Source organism: Bidens hawaiensis, unplaced genomic scaffold (genome assembly GCF_021521415.1).
Source record: "Bidens hawaiensis isolate Kalapana, Puna unplaced genomic scaffold, B.hawaiensis_p1.1 tig00056820_1, whole genome shotgun sequence".
NCBI lineage: Eukaryota > Viridiplantae > Streptophyta > Magnoliopsida > Asterales > Asteraceae > Bidens > Bidens hawaiensis.
The window spans coordinates 64,001-81,924 of NW_027500235.1; the positions used below are offsets into that span (position 1 = coordinate 64,001).

At 33.3% G+C, this 17,924-nt stretch overlaps 2 protein-coding genes and 1 non-coding gene across 4 annotated transcripts; 2 read left to right on the forward strand and 1 right to left on the reverse strand.

The window, feature by feature from the left end:
- The first annotated feature begins 7,734 nt into the window (after positions 1-7,734).
- LOC143601604 (mitotic-spindle organizing protein 1A-like) lies at positions 7,735-9,256 on the forward strand. Of its 2 annotated transcripts, none has more exons than XM_077078975.1 (2): positions 7,735-7,913; positions 8,803-9,256. In XM_077078975.1, exon 2 carries the CDS (start codon positions 8,829-8,831, stop codon positions 9,036-9,038), a length of 210 nt encoding a protein of 69 aa, XP_076935090.1. In that variant the 5' UTR covers positions 7,735-7,913; positions 8,803-8,828; the 3' UTR covers positions 9,039-9,256. The 2 variants fall into 2 exon arrangements, with proteins under 2 accessions (XP_076935090.1, XP_076935091.1); XM_077078976.1 differs by having other exon boundaries at positions 8,806-9,256.
- Positions 9,257-10,633: 1,377 nt separating this feature from the next.
- On the forward strand, positions 10,634-10,706 carry TRNAA-UGC (transfer RNA alanine (anticodon UGC)). Its single transcript has one exon. It is a non-coding gene; the product is annotated as a tRNA-Ala (tRNA).
- Positions 10,707-12,504: 1,798 nt separating this feature from the next.
- LOC143601602 (putative alpha-amylase 2) lies at positions 12,505-15,922 on the reverse strand. Its single transcript, XM_077078974.1, has 14 exons — positions 15,777-15,922; positions 15,632-15,692; positions 14,830-15,439; positions 14,711-14,742; positions 14,502-14,634; positions 14,314-14,411; positions 14,096-14,140; positions 13,900-14,005; positions 13,683-13,809; positions 13,485-13,600; positions 13,304-13,380; positions 13,100-13,234; positions 12,945-13,013; positions 12,505-12,845 (listed from the first exon to the last, which is right to left on the reverse strand). The coding sequence occupies exons 1-14, from the start codon at positions 15,917-15,919 to the stop codon at positions 12,573-12,575; spliced, it is 2,025 nt and encodes a 674-aa protein (XP_076935089.1). The 5' UTR covers positions 15,920-15,922; the 3' UTR covers positions 12,505-12,572.
- Between the last annotated feature and the right edge of the window lie 2,002 nt (positions 15,923-17,924).

The window sequence follows — 17,924 nt, forward strand, 5'->3', positions numbered from 1 at the left end:
GAGGTGTCAAGTGATTTTTAATGTTTAAATAGATAGATTACACCATGATGCTAATACTCCCATGCACAAAAATGTGATTTATACCAAGTGTAAATTTACATAAAAAAGAATTTAATAGTAAACAGGTTACAGGTGAGCCATTGTTATGACGCCGTTAAAAAAAGATATATATATAATTTATCATCATGTATTACAGAAATTTGGAAAATATGTTTATATAATTTAAAATAAAAAGTTGATGCATAGAAAAGTAGAAACAAAACAAAAGTCATGAGTGATGACCGGCAAGTAGCATGAGGTATGACCCACTATTGGTATGGTATCCATCGTAGGCCACTCTGTCCTTGCACCATCACCTCCCACGGTGTATGCATTTAATCACCAAACTATTTAGTTGAGGACTTTCATGTGAGTCACATAAATTACTTTCTTTATTTCTGATCATTCATATCTAACTATATTTTTTACATTTAACAAAATTAAATATAGGACCGGGACTAATATGAGATAGAGTAAGTAATACCAAGTGAAGAGTTCAAGTTGCAAATTGAAATTATACAAAATTTAACCTTGTTACAATTTAGTTTAATTACTTTCACTCGGTCGGTTTTAAGCTTACTTGATAACTAAATTATTAGTTTTATATTTAATATATACTCCGGCGAGTCAGTGAGCAATGCTAAGGTTGCTATGGAGTGACTTGGAGATCAGGGAATTGAATCGTGCAAACAACCTCTTACGAGAATGCAGGATAGGGATGCGTCGTCAAGGGCAAGTTGGCCTGACACCCTCGAACCTTTACATGTGGAACCTCATGCGGTGATTTTGCATTTTTATTTATTTCGGTCTTGCCATTATGTTATATTAACATTTTTCTTGATAAATGACATCAATTGGGTGTTAATCTAAACCCGTATTATACATGTGTCATACATGTGCCATAATATAACCTCATGGCAATAGCCATTTTTTCTAACATGTTGCAAGTCCATTTTATACCTATATAGTAACGACTAATGACATGCACAAAACCGTTCTTGTTCTACGTATTTACTTAATTTCACATTAAAGGGCATTTGCTTAGTGATATTCAGAAGTTGTGCAAAGCGGTGTCCCTTCTCAAAATGTTGGGGTGTTCGAGTCTCGACATGAATATTGGTGTAATTGTAGAAATAAATTAGATTGATGTTTATAAAAAATATCCTTAAATCTCACATATGAAACTAACATACCATCTAAGAAAAGAAAGTAAATACGTGGAAAATAAAATACATACTTGAAATTATTAGTTAAAAAGGTAAATACATGAAATTAAAGTAAATAAATAAAAGGTGACACTGATAATTTCTAAAGAGAATCTAATGATGCATATGAAAGAAAGTAATTAACATAAGCTATAAGTATAATTTCATAGGGTATACATTCGCTATCATTCTCAACTTTGTGCTACTTCGAACATCATTTTACCACCCTCCCTTTCAATCAAGAAAATACCCCATCATTCACCAACATTCAGCCTTTATATTTTTCGAAAAACAAATTACATAATAAATAAATAAAAGGCATAATTACACGGTTTGTCGACGTTTACTAAAAGTAACAAGATTGGGTATTAATGTTTAAAAGTCACAAGTATGAGTATTCAACTTATAAATTTGTAATAAATTTAGGTACTAATTGTAACTTTTGTTAAACGTTAACAGAAAATGAAGGGCGTTTTTGTCATTTTTGCAAAAAAATAGTTACCTAATTTTGCTACAAATTTATAGGTTAAATAACCATACTTGTGACTTTTAAACCTTAATTAGTATCTAATCTTGTTAATTTTAGTTAACGTCACGGACTAACTGTGTAACTAATAATGGTGATTAGAAATTCAAAATATGCATGGTTAAGTAAAAGTAAATTACAAAAAAAAAAGGTTTTCTTCGGGTAGCGAGTTATGCACAATACATTATATTCCTTATTTTTTCGGTAGCCCAACCTTTTCGGGGTCTAAAACGAAACAAGAATTCATTTTGAATGTTATTGTTACAAATAAAAACAACTAACCATAAATATGTATGTCTTTTCAGATAACTTAAGTGTCATTTTTAATATTTAGTATATTTTTTTGTCTAACTTTAGTTTAAATTAGAGTCCTGCTAGGTGGCCATGCTCACATCTGAGGTGTCGAATACAAACCGATTGCATACGGGTAAGGTGTACAAGATGCAAAAGAAGTAGTACGTAGACGGGGTGAGGGGGGTGGGCAGAGTCGGAATAGAGCTAGCAGAAGCTGCTGGGAATGTGCAGAACATGCGGTACAAGTGATACTGCTTCACTGTCTCTCACATGCTACTCTCTAAGGTACAAATACAAATACAAATACAAATACAGTCAGTCCTCCTGTGTATGTGTTTGCTTGCATGTGCCGTGCCATGTGCATGCGCCGCTTTGCGCACTATGCACCCCTCCTGGCCCATCCCCATTTCACATGCCTCCTTTACGGAGGCCACGCCTCCCCCCTCTCTATTCCCACATTTGCCCCTCTCTCCCAAATATCTATCTATGTTTATTAATACCACTAAATATTTTATTAAATAAACACACTCATCAACCCATGTTATGTATTGTAACATATATTTGCATAAAGTTCAATATTTATCAATATATATATATATTTATAGGTAACCAGTACATATTAATCTGGGTAATAATTAATTTTGACTAAATATAATCTGTTGAAAATAAATTATTCATTGTTTATTTACATAATTTGAAATATTATCGATTTTAAATATTATGAATAACTCAAATGAGAGAAGTAGTGGCAGGACCGGTTATAAGGGAAGGTCGGGTGGTCCACGGACCCCGGCCTGACACCCCAATGCCCGGAATTAAAAAAAAAATATATATATTTTTATGAAAAACAATATGTATATATAATGTTTAAATTTAATTACACAACCACTAACTTGGTTTAGTGGTAAATCGTTTTTTATTCAATCAAAAGGTTGTACCTCATTTGAAACATTTTAACCCTATTTATTAAAAAAAGTTTTTATACAACCAAATTATATGACCCAAAAAATTAAGGCTTATTTAAAAATTAAATTGTTTAAACCCAACAAGATATCTCTTTTTATTAAGACCAAAAAAAAATTTCGCATTCGACCTAAAAGTTTTTAACTGTGCTCAGAGTCGGGCTTGACTAGTGGATGAAACTTTTGAATGCAAAGATGTGGGGTGTTGGTGAACTAGAAGTGTATGAAGAGAGATGGCACAAAAGTAAGCTTTTTAGAGAGGGGATCGATATATGGCGACTAAAAATAAGAGGAAAGGGGAATAAGAAGAAAAAATAGGTATTTAACCAATTTGTATTTTTAGTGTTATACGATGATACATATAAAGAATGAAGACTTAACAAAATTTGTAACTTTAGGAATTACTAGGTATATATGAATTCAACATATCATGAAATAAAATTCTTGTAAAAGCAAACATAGTGATATAGTTTTAGATTTGATTAACCCTTCTTTCTCACATTAGGTGCCAACTTCATAGCTATCAATGTTAATGCGAAATATCCATTTTGGGAGTATAATTACAAGAGCATCTTCAATAGGTGTCTTTAAAGGTCGTCCAAGAGCTTGTTTAGTTGTTTGGAGACGTGAGAACAAGCATTCGTGAGTCAAATGTAGTAAAAAGAGCCACTGTGGTGAAAACTGAAAAGAGAGGGACGTCGCTGAGATCCAATGAAAATGTTATAAATAAATGAAATCTAAAAATATATATATAGAAGCTAAGGAAAAAACCAAGCATGATGGAAACACAATCACAATATTATGAAAAGATATGATTAATTAACGTCTTTTCTATGTTTAATTGTTTAAAGGTAGCCACCTCTTGTGACGATTTGGTTTTGACACTTGTCCAACATGTCATTATTAAAAATAAAAGCATGAAATTGATGAAACATGGGTGATAGGAATATATAGAAAAATAGGACAAAGGTTATTTTGGTAAAATAGGAATGAGATGGACCCTAAATGTGGTGCTTTCACATGTGCCATTTGCAGGTTAGCAGGCTTTGAGGAGATGGGTTCCATCTTTTCCCGCTATAAATCTTTCAAAGTCAAGTAAGATACCACTCATTTGTCGTTTTCACACTAATTACACTATTACCCCGTTACCCATTCACTTTCAACCATACATAATGAAGTTTTATCGTTACATCACATTCCATTTATTTATGGTGAAAATATATTTAACTAATACTTAATACTTAATAGTAAATGTCCAAACATATAATGACTTATAATTTTCTCTCTTCATGAAGTATTTTTCATAAACTATATACTTAGTCTTATGGAACTCACATGCAAACTGAGGTTTTATAAAATATCTTTCTCCTCTCTCTTAATTTCTCTTAAATTATTCGTTACACCAGAGGTCATTCTTTTCATATTTAAACAAACTCAGCATTACACAATCCACAGTTTAACATTATCTTTCTACTTATTCTTTCCACATACTCGTTTTACCCCAACACTAACCTGCATGTAGTCAACGGCGGAGGCCACAAATCAAGGGTGCCACAATGCCTTACGTGAGGCGGATGAAAGCCACATCACCACGGATGGCATGCGTGCGCCATTGGTGGAGTTAATCTCTAAAACATATTTTTTATTTCAAATGAGATTCAATTGCTGAAATTATTTTTTATTTCAAATGAGATTCAATTGCTAATTTCAGCGTTAACCTTAAACAATAGTTTTTAACAAATCATAGATTTTTCTTTCAGTAAAAAATAGTGTTTACATTGACAAAAAAAACGAACACTAATTTATGTTGTTAACCTTTTTGGATGGCAAATTTAAGTCTTTTAAAAATAAAATTCATAAGACATGATATCATAACATTACTATTCATAACCTGTCAGACACGACTAAGTAGCTCTAAATATATAACCCAAAAGTATCAATTTAGAAGAGTATCATAAATATTTTTCTTTAAAGCATAAACCAAAATGAGAATGGCATATCCGCAAATAGTTGTCAACCCCAAGGTCAAAGAAACACAATCCAATTACTTAAACCCCGAAACGTTCATCATCCTCCGTTATATCATTCATTCACCAATCCAAAACGGAACTCCAACTCCACCACCACTTGCAAACTTCCCATTTCCAATTCTTATAATTATGGGATCAACACCAAAAAGAATAAAAAATATTCCGGCAAGAAAAGAATCCAATCCTTCAAACTACAAAAGATCTAAATCCCAACACAACAAGAAAACATCAACAATAACAATAACAAAAACATCCTCGGTTTCCGACAAGCTGGAGGCTCTGAAGAACCTCATACCGACACAAGAAATCGACGGAGATGCTGCCGCCACGTCATCTGCTGACAAACTGTTTAAAGAAACTGCGGATTACATTCTTCTTCTACGCACACAAGTCTCCATCTTACAGAAATTAGTCGATTTTTACGGAACAACAACGTCTTCTTCACTTGTACAGCAGTAATTATTAATTAATTATTAAGATTTTTATTTTTATTTTTTTAATATGGATCAGAGAAATTAAAGAGAGGCTTTTTTATTTATTTTATCTATTATTATTTTTGTTTTAATTTGGTATTGACTTTAGATTTTGAATGCATGTTAGGAATTCTAGTGGCTTAATTTTTTTATTCGAGTTATTTATTTTTATTCGTCTTAATTTGGTTTATATTATATGTTGGTTATATGTTAATATGTGAATTCATTTGGGATTTGTATGATTTGGTTAGTTGACTTTTTAATTTTGAAATTCGTTGATGGAATCGACAGGAAACAATGTGAATTTGAGTCATTTGACTGTGATGTGAATCTATGTATTTTGGTGGGTCGATGGGTTAAATGTTTTGTTTGCCGTCTACCTAATGCACAGAGGGTGTTTTAGATTTCTTATTTTGTCTCCTTATTACAAAAGTGTAACTTATGAAAATTTTACTATCACAATATAAAGCAATCCGATACATCTTATTAATTTTTAAAAAGTTTATAAATTATAAGTTGGTGAAAGTAAGCAATCCCAAACACCCCCTAAAGGTGGCATAAGATATTAAAAAAAAAAGTCCTATGTTTTGGAGGTAAAAGTTCTGCAGTTATCTCTCTCCGTACAAAAAGAGAAGAAGAAATTGAGTGACAGGATGTGATGGTTTTTTGCCTTGTCCGAAGATGGTGATAATCGTCTAATTGGACAAATTCTCTTAAGATAGCTTGGGTGTAACTAGGATATCCAAGTTACTGCATGTTATTATCATGTGTATATGGTAACTTGGATATCAAAGTTATTTCTATGTTATCTGAATTATGTGTCATTATACCAAAAGTTATAGATTTTACATATAGGTGAACAATAATAGAGGTTTTGGACTCATTTATAACAAAACATGGCTTGAGAAATATATCACATTTTATCCAAATCATATTATGACTGTTTTAGTCATTTTCTTATGTTTAATAAGTTTATATCTAAAGTTGTTAATATAGAATGTCAATGTTGATAATTTAATTTAAAGATAGAGTAAAATGGATAAATAGAAAATTTGATTTCGTTCTTTTTCACTTTAAAGGTATATGAATACTCCTAGAAAGTGGAAACTAATATCACAATCATAGATTTGGATGTGCTAAATCTCACATGAATTGACCTTTTTCACTCTTGCCTTATCTTTTTAAAAGGAACATTAATTATACTTCACCCCTTACCTCTTTTACATAGTTGTGTAGTCCTAGTACCCTAGTAAACATTTTTTCCAAAAATATATATATATATATATAAAAATACCAACAAAAGCCCAAAGTGAAAATTAATTTTTTTCTTAAAGTAAGAGTAACTAAATTGGGCCCAAAAAACTGAAAATGTGAAGTCCGGCCCATAACCAATACACTTTTTTTTATTAAAAAAAATATATTTAAATAATTTTAACTAATAACTGTTTACAAGTAACAATCTTAACTAACAAAATGCATTTTGACGGTCCTATCTTTAACATATTTCTTATCTACAATATGCAATTTACAGAATCTTAATGTCAGAAAAAACTTTTATAGAAACCTAGATACGATGATAAGTCTGTGATTTTTTTTTATTTAAAAAAGATTTAGAGTTTAGAGATGATGTGAATGCTCCCGTGTACCACAAAAACCGTTTATAGCCCCACCTTAGGGCTTAGACTAGGTTATGAAAGCACATAGAAACCAATGTAGCACTTGAGCTTATGTATTTTAGAAGAATTCTGGACAAACTCATATCATTTATGAGAGAGATGGCTCATTATAATAATCAAACATAAAAAGAACAAACAAATAATACTGATTCAGATGTAATAAAATTAGTTTGGGGTAAGCATTTTAATGAAGTCAAATTTATATTTGACGTTGTAAAAATTTATATTTAAGAAATAAAGTAATGGATTTAATATAAATAAAAATATAAGAAAACTCCACTCACACATAGGTTTGTAAAGATTACATATTCGTTTGTGTACGTGACCTGTTCGTAAATAAGTCTAGTTTCTTAACGAATGAACATGAACAAAGTTTTCTGTTCAGCTAGTCTTCACGAATAATTCATGAACACGTTTAACGTCAAAACGAACAAACAGAAACAATGCTTTATTCGGTTTAGTTCGTTTACGGCCCTAGTCACATATTAATCCGGACCCACACGACAAATAAAAAAACGGGCGACCCGTACATGACCCATCGACCCGCCTCACTTCATTTCCACCAGAACAAATCCCCAACGCCCTGAAACCCTACCACCGTCGTTCGCCTAAATCAACCACCGTAGCGCCGTCGCAACTCGGCATCACAACCTCCTCACTGTGTTATTGTGGTCCGAGTTCCAGATCCGTTTCAACTGCGTGTAAAAGGTAAAATTAAAAACTTATTTATGATACATACATTTTCCTATAGATCTGATATCGAATCTACCTCATATATAATATAATGTTTGAATCCACGATGCCTATCATCCAATTTCCCTCGGTTAATTCCGGCTAGGGTTGACCCGACCCAGATCAGTCCCGGATATTTACAATAGGGTCGGTTCATGGGTCCTAAGAATACCCATTCAACGGTCCGGGCCAGGCCTCATGGGTCTGAACATTTTCTCTTTACATAATCTCGGTAAGACCTGCGAGACCCGAACTGATCAGACCTGGTTATTTACAATTGGGTCGGGTCCCGGGTCTTGAGAACACCACTAAACAAGTCCGAGTCGGGCCTTGCAGGTGTATCAAATTTGCACGCTCCTAATTCCGCCGACTGAATTCGAAGTCGGAAGCTGAAACCAAGCGGTTAATGCGGAAAAATATTGGATATCGGTTTGATATATGAGATATCGGTTATGGCGGTGAGATATCGGTAATTTTAATATCATGTAAAATTCATATATGTAGCAATTTTACACTAATAATTCAGTATACTTTCCTACCATTAACAATTTAACCTTTTGCAACTTGCAAAACACAATTGTAGCAAATAGGAACTGATTAAGACTTAAAACACTGAGATCGGGAATATCGGTGATATATCGGTCAAATATAGGTCCAATATCACCGATATTATCGGTACCGATATTTTTCCAAGGGACTGATAACCAACATATCACCGATATCTGTGATATCGACTGCATAGAGGTGAAATGAGATCAAATTGACAAATTCTGTAGTGTTTATAATATTTTAGATTCTCAGTAGTGATCTTCATGTCAAACTATCATGATTTGTTTAATTCATAGTTAGGTTTTTGAATTTGCAGCAGTTTGTAAGTCGTAGGTTGATTCTATGGATCAAGATGCTGCACGCACTGCAAAGGAATCACTTGAGTTAGTTTTTCAGATGTCGAATATTCTTGAGACCGGTTTAGACCGCCACACTCTTTCTGTGCTAATTGCCCTCTGTGACCTCGGTTTCAACCCGGAGGCACTTGCTGCAGTGGTCAAGGAGTTTCGCAGGGACCCGCCATTGACGTCCTCAACACCGTCAAGTAAATGATGTGTATGTTAAGTCTTGTATTGTTTCAGGATTCCAGTTTGATGTGTTTTGGTTTCATGTTAATGTTGTTAACGTTTTGAAACACTTAAATGGTATTTATGCTATGGAAATGACTGCAGTTTCTATGTTTGTATTACACGGTCACATTTATACGTATACACACACACACACACCTAGAGATACATACGCACACGCAAGTTACGACCAAACGCTGTTTTATGCGAGGTCCAGAGACAACGTTGTTTTATGGGTGTTTAGATTGTAAAGCTGACATAATGTGTTGTGTCGTGTTGTGTTGGTCGGGCCATGCTGCACATTGGTTTACATGTGAACCCACACAGGTTCATACTGAATGTCTGCATTTTTAAACATCTATAACAAGTGTTCAAACACTTTAATTAGAGAGATTGAGAAAGTTAGATCATATGTGAACTGAAGAAAAAATTATAAAAAAAAATCAAAACATATTAAAAAGACTTTATTTAAAGAGAAGAAAAAAAGCAGGTGATAATGTGATATTATCTTTAGTTGACTTTTTACTTGGGTTGGGTTTTCTTTATAGATGAACTGGATTGTGGCTGGCTAGTGGCTACACATGTGAATTTCATTAATATTAATCATTAAACACTTGAAAAAACAGCATCTAGCAAGGAGCTAGATACAAAGTTACAAAAAAAACAAACTTGTGATGGGCCGTATTTGTATCGGGTCTTGTTTTGTTCTCTCTAGTGGACGTTTTTTAATATAATTCTTGCCGTTCATAAAATAAGATGGTTCGTAGATTGAAACACACCATTGACTTCATTTCAAAGTCATCAATTTCTACTTGTTCTTTACCCACATGTAACTGCATTGCTCACATATAGTGAAATTTATGTTTACTTGTAATGCGAATGGTTTGGTTCCAACATTCGTGTTTATCATATATTTGGTGATGGATTTTGTTCATACCGTGCCACACACACGCACACTGTTTGAATGATTGATATGCAGGAGATAAACACGCAATATATATCAATTATTCAAATAAGTTTATGAGAGATCCCAAATCATTTTCACTTTGCCCAGGCCACCATCAAGATCAAGAAACTCAAAAGTATCTGTCGTGAGGAAAAAAAGAAAAACGGAACAAGATTGGCAAATTTATAAGTTTCTTTTTAAATTTTTGCATAAAGGGGTTGGAATGTTAATATAAAAAGACAACTTTGGCCTTTTGGTACGTCTTGTGATTAGACTGGCTTTAACGTATGATATACTTTTGGCATATTCGATGATGTGTTACCTATAACGATAAGAGAGATAAAGCACCAAGTAATATTGTTAATCCAGTAACCAGTTGTGAGTACATGATGTCCAATATTAAAACATAATATTGTTAATGCAATTGAGTATAATTACAAGTTGTGTTCGAGTTGGGATGTTCAATCCATTTACTGCTGGTATGTTTGGCTTGCTTAGGTAAATGAGTTGTTTTGAATTACAGTATGTGAATTTCTCGTCTTCTATCCCACCAAGTATCAACCAACCAGACTTGATTTTTGAATTACTGAATATTTTAATTATATAATACTATATAGATGGAAAAATTAACAAATGGGGATGTAGCTCAAATGGTAGAGCGCTCGCTTTGCATGCGAGAGGCACGGGGTTCGATCCCCCGCATCTCCAAATTAATTTAATTTTCGTTCTTTTTAGCTCGAAACCTGTTGTTATTTTTTGTTGAAAACTTTTGAGTTTCTTCATAATATTAATTTATTAGTTGCTTCTCTCAACTCTCAAAATAGGTTATGTTAACTCATATATTTTCTCTATAAAATGATGGTGATTACCAACATCGTTTCTATAACAACTTGACCGGAGCAAGTGCAAAACATTTAGTTAAGAATCGTTTAATACATTTTTTTTCTTTAAAAATACAAATCCAAAGTGTCGGTACCTTTTTAATAAGATGACATAAAATATGACACAAAAATGCGTCTTGTTCGAGTTGACTTGTTTAATTCGTTTAATTACATGGTCGACGATCCATTAATTCCAACTCATCAAATCAACCAACTTAACACGTTTACAACTCTCAACTCCGTCTAATTTTTTTTATGGATAAATGGGTTAAACAAGTCGTGTTCAGATGATATGATTTCAAGTGTGTAAAGTTAGGGCTCTTATCTTTGTCACATTAAATCATTTATTAGGGTCGGGTTTCTGGTTCGTCATTTTTTTTATACAAAAAAGTCGGGTTTCAAATTAACCAATTAATAGTTAATACTTATTTTTTGAATGAATTTTTTGATTCATGTGACGTGATTTTTTTTCTTTGCTTACAAAACCTTTCTTTGAATACAGAAATGTTGAAGCTTATTTTCTCTTTTGAGTTATAAAATGTGTTTAAAACTTGCAGGCTCTAATCCCTTTCATGGTTCATCTCTAATCGGACAGGCATGTATTAGGCTTTTTTTTAAAACCAAAGTGACATTTTTTCACAAGGATTAATGGTTTTGGGTTGTTTAGCTTTATTTTCTTTTGGTCTTTTATAAACTTTGCAATTTTACATGGCCCCATTATAACTACACTAGTTTGAGGCCCGTGTACAACACGAGTAATTATTGAAAATACAATATTTAATAAATAATCAGTATTCAAGTAACAATAAACCTGTAAACACTATTAATACATATGTTGTACAATAGTCTTTAAAACAATTTTAAAGTAAAAGATAATTATAAATATCAAATGTTTGGAAAAAGAATAGGAAGTAAATATTAAATTAACAAATTTAAAGCCTAAATTTTAAGAATGATAACTATTATTTTACTATAATAAATTTATTAAAAAGGTGAGGTTTAATGTAGGAGTGACAAGTGATAAAACTTGTAGCCTTTTATTAGAGAGTATAGATTGTACTATTCACAACTCAATCATTAAAATGAAAATATATTGCAGCCCAATATCTATTATATCCCAAGTCCCAACTAACCCAACCCTATTAACCCGAAGGCCGACTAACCTAAACCCGACAAATCTGAACCTTAACAGGGGTGGGTCGTGGGTAAGTATGTTTTCATTTTTAAAAAAAAATGACCTATTAACACAAACCCGAAAAGATTGACCCATTAACACCCCAACATAAATGTGTCATACTGATTGGCAACTCACTTAACATAACAAACCCTGTATTTAAAAATGTAAATGAAAATGAAAATGAAAATGAAAATATCATATTGTGGTGTCTTTTTTAGCATTCGATCCCCCGCATCTCCAATTAAAATAAATTTTTCATTATTATTTCTTTTGTTTGAAACATCTTTAGTAACTATTGATTGCATTTTATATTAATGTAATCATAATCTCCACAGCTTTAAACTTTTGTTTAGCATTAAAATATTTAAACAGAAGCCATTTTTTTGTAACAAGATTACAAGACATACTGAATATTAGAGATTAGAATCTAGTAATAGTTCACTTAATTAATTAAAGTTTATTTTCATATTATTTGGGTAGTTTAATGTTATACACATAAATATAAATATATAAGAACTACATTCTCAACCAGAGCTGGTAATCTGATCCTTTATCAACAAATTTTTGCCAGCTCCCATCCAAATCAATTTCCTTTGAAGGATTCCAATCAAACTGACCAAGCTTCATCACCAATGTAACTCCTATCCCCGCCACATACCCGTCATTATTCGCATGGTAAATCTTCACTGGACTTCTGCAATGGATCCCAGCCCGTTTTCTAGCCTCTATTAGTTCCGTTATCACCTCACGGAGCCCAAAATCATAAAAATGGTCATAAAATACCACAGGCTGCAAAATAGAATGAAAAAAAAAAAGAAATAAGCACTTTGGTTAAAGAAAAAAAAAGGAAAAACATGGTCCGCTCGTATTTGAGAAACACAAAATTACCGTCCCGGGATGGGTTAAGATGTATGCATATCCTTGCATAAGCTTATCTCGTGGGAACGGCCAATGACCCTGCAACAAAATTAAATATTTGCATTTTAAGCTATCATATAATTAAAAGGTAACGATTGACCCAAACACGAAGATTAGGAGTTGACCTGTGTTGACCCAGTGTCATGATTTTCCACAAATGTCACAGCGCGTGAGGGCCACCATCCCATTACTCCTGTTGGTTTTCCATTTGGATCTATTAATCTCCAGTATTGATTATGCAATGCAGCATGAAGTATTCCCTGCAGAGTACAATAACTATTACAATTGTGCTATTTTCCATAGGATTTATGTATAAACAAATGTATTACCTTTGTGGTGACATCAAATGCAGATGAAGTACCACCAGTGGCGTTGATCCAGTTAATCACACGTTGACGATGTGCATCTGAGAACATAATCAAGCCGTTTATTAAGGGTGATTTAATGACGAATAAATATGAAGTCAACTCACTAATCAAACATGATTAGCATTAAGTTCTACTTTTTTACCTTGGTTGTAGCATAGATTACCACCTTCGTAAGCCAGACTATCCCAATATTCTCCAATGGCAAATGCAGGATTTGAAGATTCAATGTATTCTTTCACATATCCACCTGAGAATCCCCTGTCACTCAAAATTATTCATTTTTAATAATACTAATAATAATTATATAATGATAATAGAAAAACCGATTGGAAACATTCACCTCACAAAGTCAAGGCGCCAGCCATCATAACCAATATTGCTCTTGAGCCAGTTCAGCCACTCTTTTACATCATTTCTTACAAAATCCTGAGAATGATCAATGTTTGGTGCTGCATGAAATATGTCACCTGCAATTCATAACACGAACAAATAAAGTGATTCAAATAGAAATGCATATATAGGTGAATCACAAGTGCTGTAAATAATTATATCCATACCACTTGAAGGATTTCCACGACCCTGGAAATTTGGATCATCACAAACGATTGCCTCAGGTCCCCATGCAAGCTTCCCACCAAATATGTTCCATACGCCATTTTCACTCTGACATAAATATAAAGCACCAAAAATATACGATGAGATGTTATGTCCACAAAATAATTGAAAATAACCAATATGCAGTTGGTAGTTCACCTGTTTATGAGCACATCGATGATTTAGTACAACATCACCCAATACCTGTGAAACATGAAACAAATATATCAATCTCCAAAAAAATAAAGCAACGGTTGTTGAACTTATGATTTTAACAAGTCAACCCAAAAAGATCGATGGGTATATAGAAAACAGTTTTTTTTTTGTTGCTACAATGTTTTTATTATCTATACGAGCTTTTTTTTTCAGAATTATACCAAAAGATGGTGGTTGTGCATCTCCTCTATGCAATGCTTCAGCTCATCCTGAGTGCCATATGCAGAGTTCAAGTTGTAGAGATCAGAAGGCATATACCCTGGAGTCATTAATCTTTTTAATTCAATTCATTTTGGGCAAAAGAAGAACAAAAAAAAATAAAAAAAAAGGATAATTAAGTAATAAAGACCTTGTGGAGCAACAGATTCAGTTGGTGGAGGTAACCACACTGCTGTTATCCCACATTTAGATAAATCTGAAGCTTTTGGAGCCATATCCTGGTACCACTTTTTTCTACAGCTTTCCCAATTAAAACCTTGAAACTTCATAATATAAAGATTTATAAGAGACACATTTAAAGAAATAAAAATTGTAGTAAGTCTAAACCAAGTTACTAACCACAATCTCACGTCCTGTGCCAGTTCCTGGCTCTGTGTGACATAAAGAATAACTGAATTTATACATAATTGACCATAAAGAACAGTTTAGTAAAGCTAAATGATGAAATAAAAAAGCACCTAATTTTACTTCTTCTGGAGTCTCCTGCCATTGACTTGTCTTCCGCTGCAGAGCACGTTCTAAAGCCTTACGTTTCTTTTGAATTACTTCTTTCTCAATTACATGATTAGTTAATGTGTCGCTATCTTTTGGTTTTGCTTGTGCAATTGACCATACTTCAGCAAGATTAGGCAATTCCAAAGACTTGAAGTTTGATGTGTTGACTTCAGAAAAGTTGATCTTTCTAGGAGGGAACTTAGGACGAACGGAGCCAATCCTTCGAGCCATCCAATCTGGTATTTCTCTACGTGGGCCATCATTAATCAGTTTTGATTTCTGAGAATTATCATCAACTACTAGGGCTAATCTTCCACCATTGACAGTTGTTTCATCTTCATCCACAGATTGTGCAAGTTCCGTGATCGTCATTTTCTTGTTTTGCGTTAGTATTGACAAAAGTTCTTGTTGCTTAAGCTTAGATGTAGCCAACTCCTCAAGTAGTTGATGTCTTTCCTTTTCTAAGGCTTCTTGTCTGGATATTGCCTCATAAAGTGCTTGTTTAGCGGTGACTAAGTCATCTTCATCGAGTTCTAGTATGGTATTATCTATAGAAGCCTCACCCGAATCACCCTGTAAGTAAATAGACACACATTAATCATGGATATCAGTTGTGCACATTGGCTTTCTATCTCCATTAAACTGACAGGATCATTGAAATTGATACTTCCAATACTTGTTTTATGTAGTCAATGCCAATCTAATGCATCGTACCACGAGTTTCACATCAATAAAGAAGTATAACATATAATGATATTAACATACCGCACTACAGCACACTGCAGCCCTTGAATTGCATAGGTAGTAACTTTTGTGTGAGATTTTTCTGCAAAAACCACATGTAAGATTCTAACTGACAGGTCAAAATAAAAAATGTAAAACAGTAAAGCTGCAATTTAAAATCATAAACCTTTTACTGTTGGAGTGCTTTCTACAGGTCAGTGAATATTTCTTGTGATGAACATGCAAATTAGACCCGCGACTGCTTGAGGAAACAAAAGGGAGACATGGAAGGGCCCTGAAGGCAACATCTGTTACTGAGATTGTAGCCATTTATCCCTGTCAAGAGAATAACTAGTTATACCAAAGCTTAGAATAACAACAAACATATATTACTACGAGTACCAATTCATCAAAAACTGAACGCCCTAAAACAGAATGAAACATCAAACCCAAGGCCATCACATGAACCGTCACTGTTAAAACGGTATCCAAATATAGGCAGATCACTAGACACTAATTAAACATGAACTTGTTAAACGGTTAGCCGACATTAAGTTCTTCCCAATCATAAAACCTCATGATTAGATTGTTGGAAATCAGCTCCAAGAACACGAGCACGGAATTTGATCTCAAGGACTCAACCAAGATCGAGTCTTTTATGTTTATTATAAATCATGACACAATTACAACGACACCTAAGTCCCTAACCCATCTATTTATGCTAAAATAAACCATACTAATCCAACTTAAACTTAACACACTCAAACTCCTAGCTTCTAGACATTGGAAAAAACTAGACACTTGCAAAACATTCAAAAACTAAACAACAAATCTAAACTTGCAAACTATTAACTAAACCCACTAAACTTGCCACTTTAACACCTTCGAGTTTCTTTTAACTCGTTTCAAGATTAACTTAATAACTTTCAACACAGATCACATTACCAGTTCTAGCAACGTAATTATCTACAAGCTATTATATCAGGTTAGGTTAATTGTATCAATCCCCACCCAAAGCAAAAGGAAAACAGCTAGGTTTCTACGAAGAAATCGACGTGGAATTCATAACAGTATCCGAATTGGTAAACAAATCCATTTGACTTAGATATCTCGCATGAGTTACGAAACCTGTCAGTGTCATCAACAATGGATGTAAAGGTATAATACAATTGGACTAAGGTAGTCAAATCAAACATACGCACACACACCGGAATGGAAACAAATAAGACGAGTTCATTGAAGACACACTCAAATGCGTAAAACACAAATTCAATGGGTAGTAGGTAAAAAAAAGATGATCAGGAATATTACCTGAAAGGAAATGAAGAGCAAGCTAGTAGTAAAGTGTCAAGTATCTGAATGGTGGATCAAGGAGTATTTGGTGTTGGATAGCAGCAACATCAATGGTTATCGCCGGGAATTGTTTAGAAGAAGAAAGCAGAGTGGCTTTTCGGTGGGATCTCGCCATAAACCAACCACTCGTCCTGTGGAGACTTTAATACTCTTTGCTTAAATTACTTTCTTGCCCCTTTACTCAAACTATGAATATTTATTTTGATACCTGTTGTGGTTTGTTTAATTATGCAACTTTAATATCAATTTTAAATTTATTGCAAGTGACTACCTCACTTTTCAAAAACTTGCAATTTTAGTACTTTTTTTCTAACATCGTCTATTTTATCTGTGATATTCGTCAATTTCGGGTCTCGTTTGTATTCGTTTATCATGTAAACCGACCCATTTTGTAAACCAAAGCTTATGATATAATCAAAATGATGGATTTTATGTTACAATATTGTTTTACACTTGTTGGGTCTTGAAAACATTCTTTTTGGTCCTTAAAACTCCTTAAAATGACTTAAACCAAACTTTTGGGACTATTATTGCCATTTACCAAAAACTTGTTTGACCATTTCAACCATCACATGCATCTTACCCTATTTGTATGAACCGTACTCTTACCACTATAAAAGCAAGGCTCCATACACCATTTTGGTTGTTCATCTTCTTCAAAATCTCTCTCAAATCCAAGTATTCATCCTCAACATTTTGTTATTTGATTTCTTAAGGTCAACTAACTATAGTCTTTCATTTTAACTTGTTCATCTAATATTACTAATACTTGAATATGGTGGTACAACATATATATAATACACACCCCTTGTTTCCTTTATTTGTTACTTCACCGACTCCGGTTGGTTAAGTTTCGAATGTCATAAGGCAAGGCTTCATGGAGGACTTCGTGTTCTTGATATATATATACACACACATAACTTATTATACATATCACTTATGACTAACTTCTAACCCTTTTAGTTTGTTTATCTAATTTACA

What these genes read in the sequence shown, in the direction of transcription:
- LOC143601602 (XM_077078974.1), bottom strand. Translation starts at nt 15,919, where the DNA reads ATGGCTACAATCTCAGTAACAGATGTTGCCTTCAGGGCCCTTCCATGT. An exon ending in ATCGATGTGCTCATAAACAG is followed by an intron (nt 14,006 to 14,095) that starts GTGAACTACCAA and finishes TATTTATGTCAG; the next exon opens with AGTGAAAATGGCGTATGGAA. An exon ending in ATGACACTGGGTCAACACAG is followed by an intron (nt 13,014 to 13,099) that starts GTCAACTCCTAA and finishes ATTTTGTTGCAG; the next exon opens with GGTCATTGGCCGTTCCCACG.
- LOC143601604 (XM_077078975.1), top strand. Translation starts at nt 8,829, where the DNA reads ATGGATCAAGATGCTGCACGCACTGCAAAGGAATCACTTGAGTTAGTT.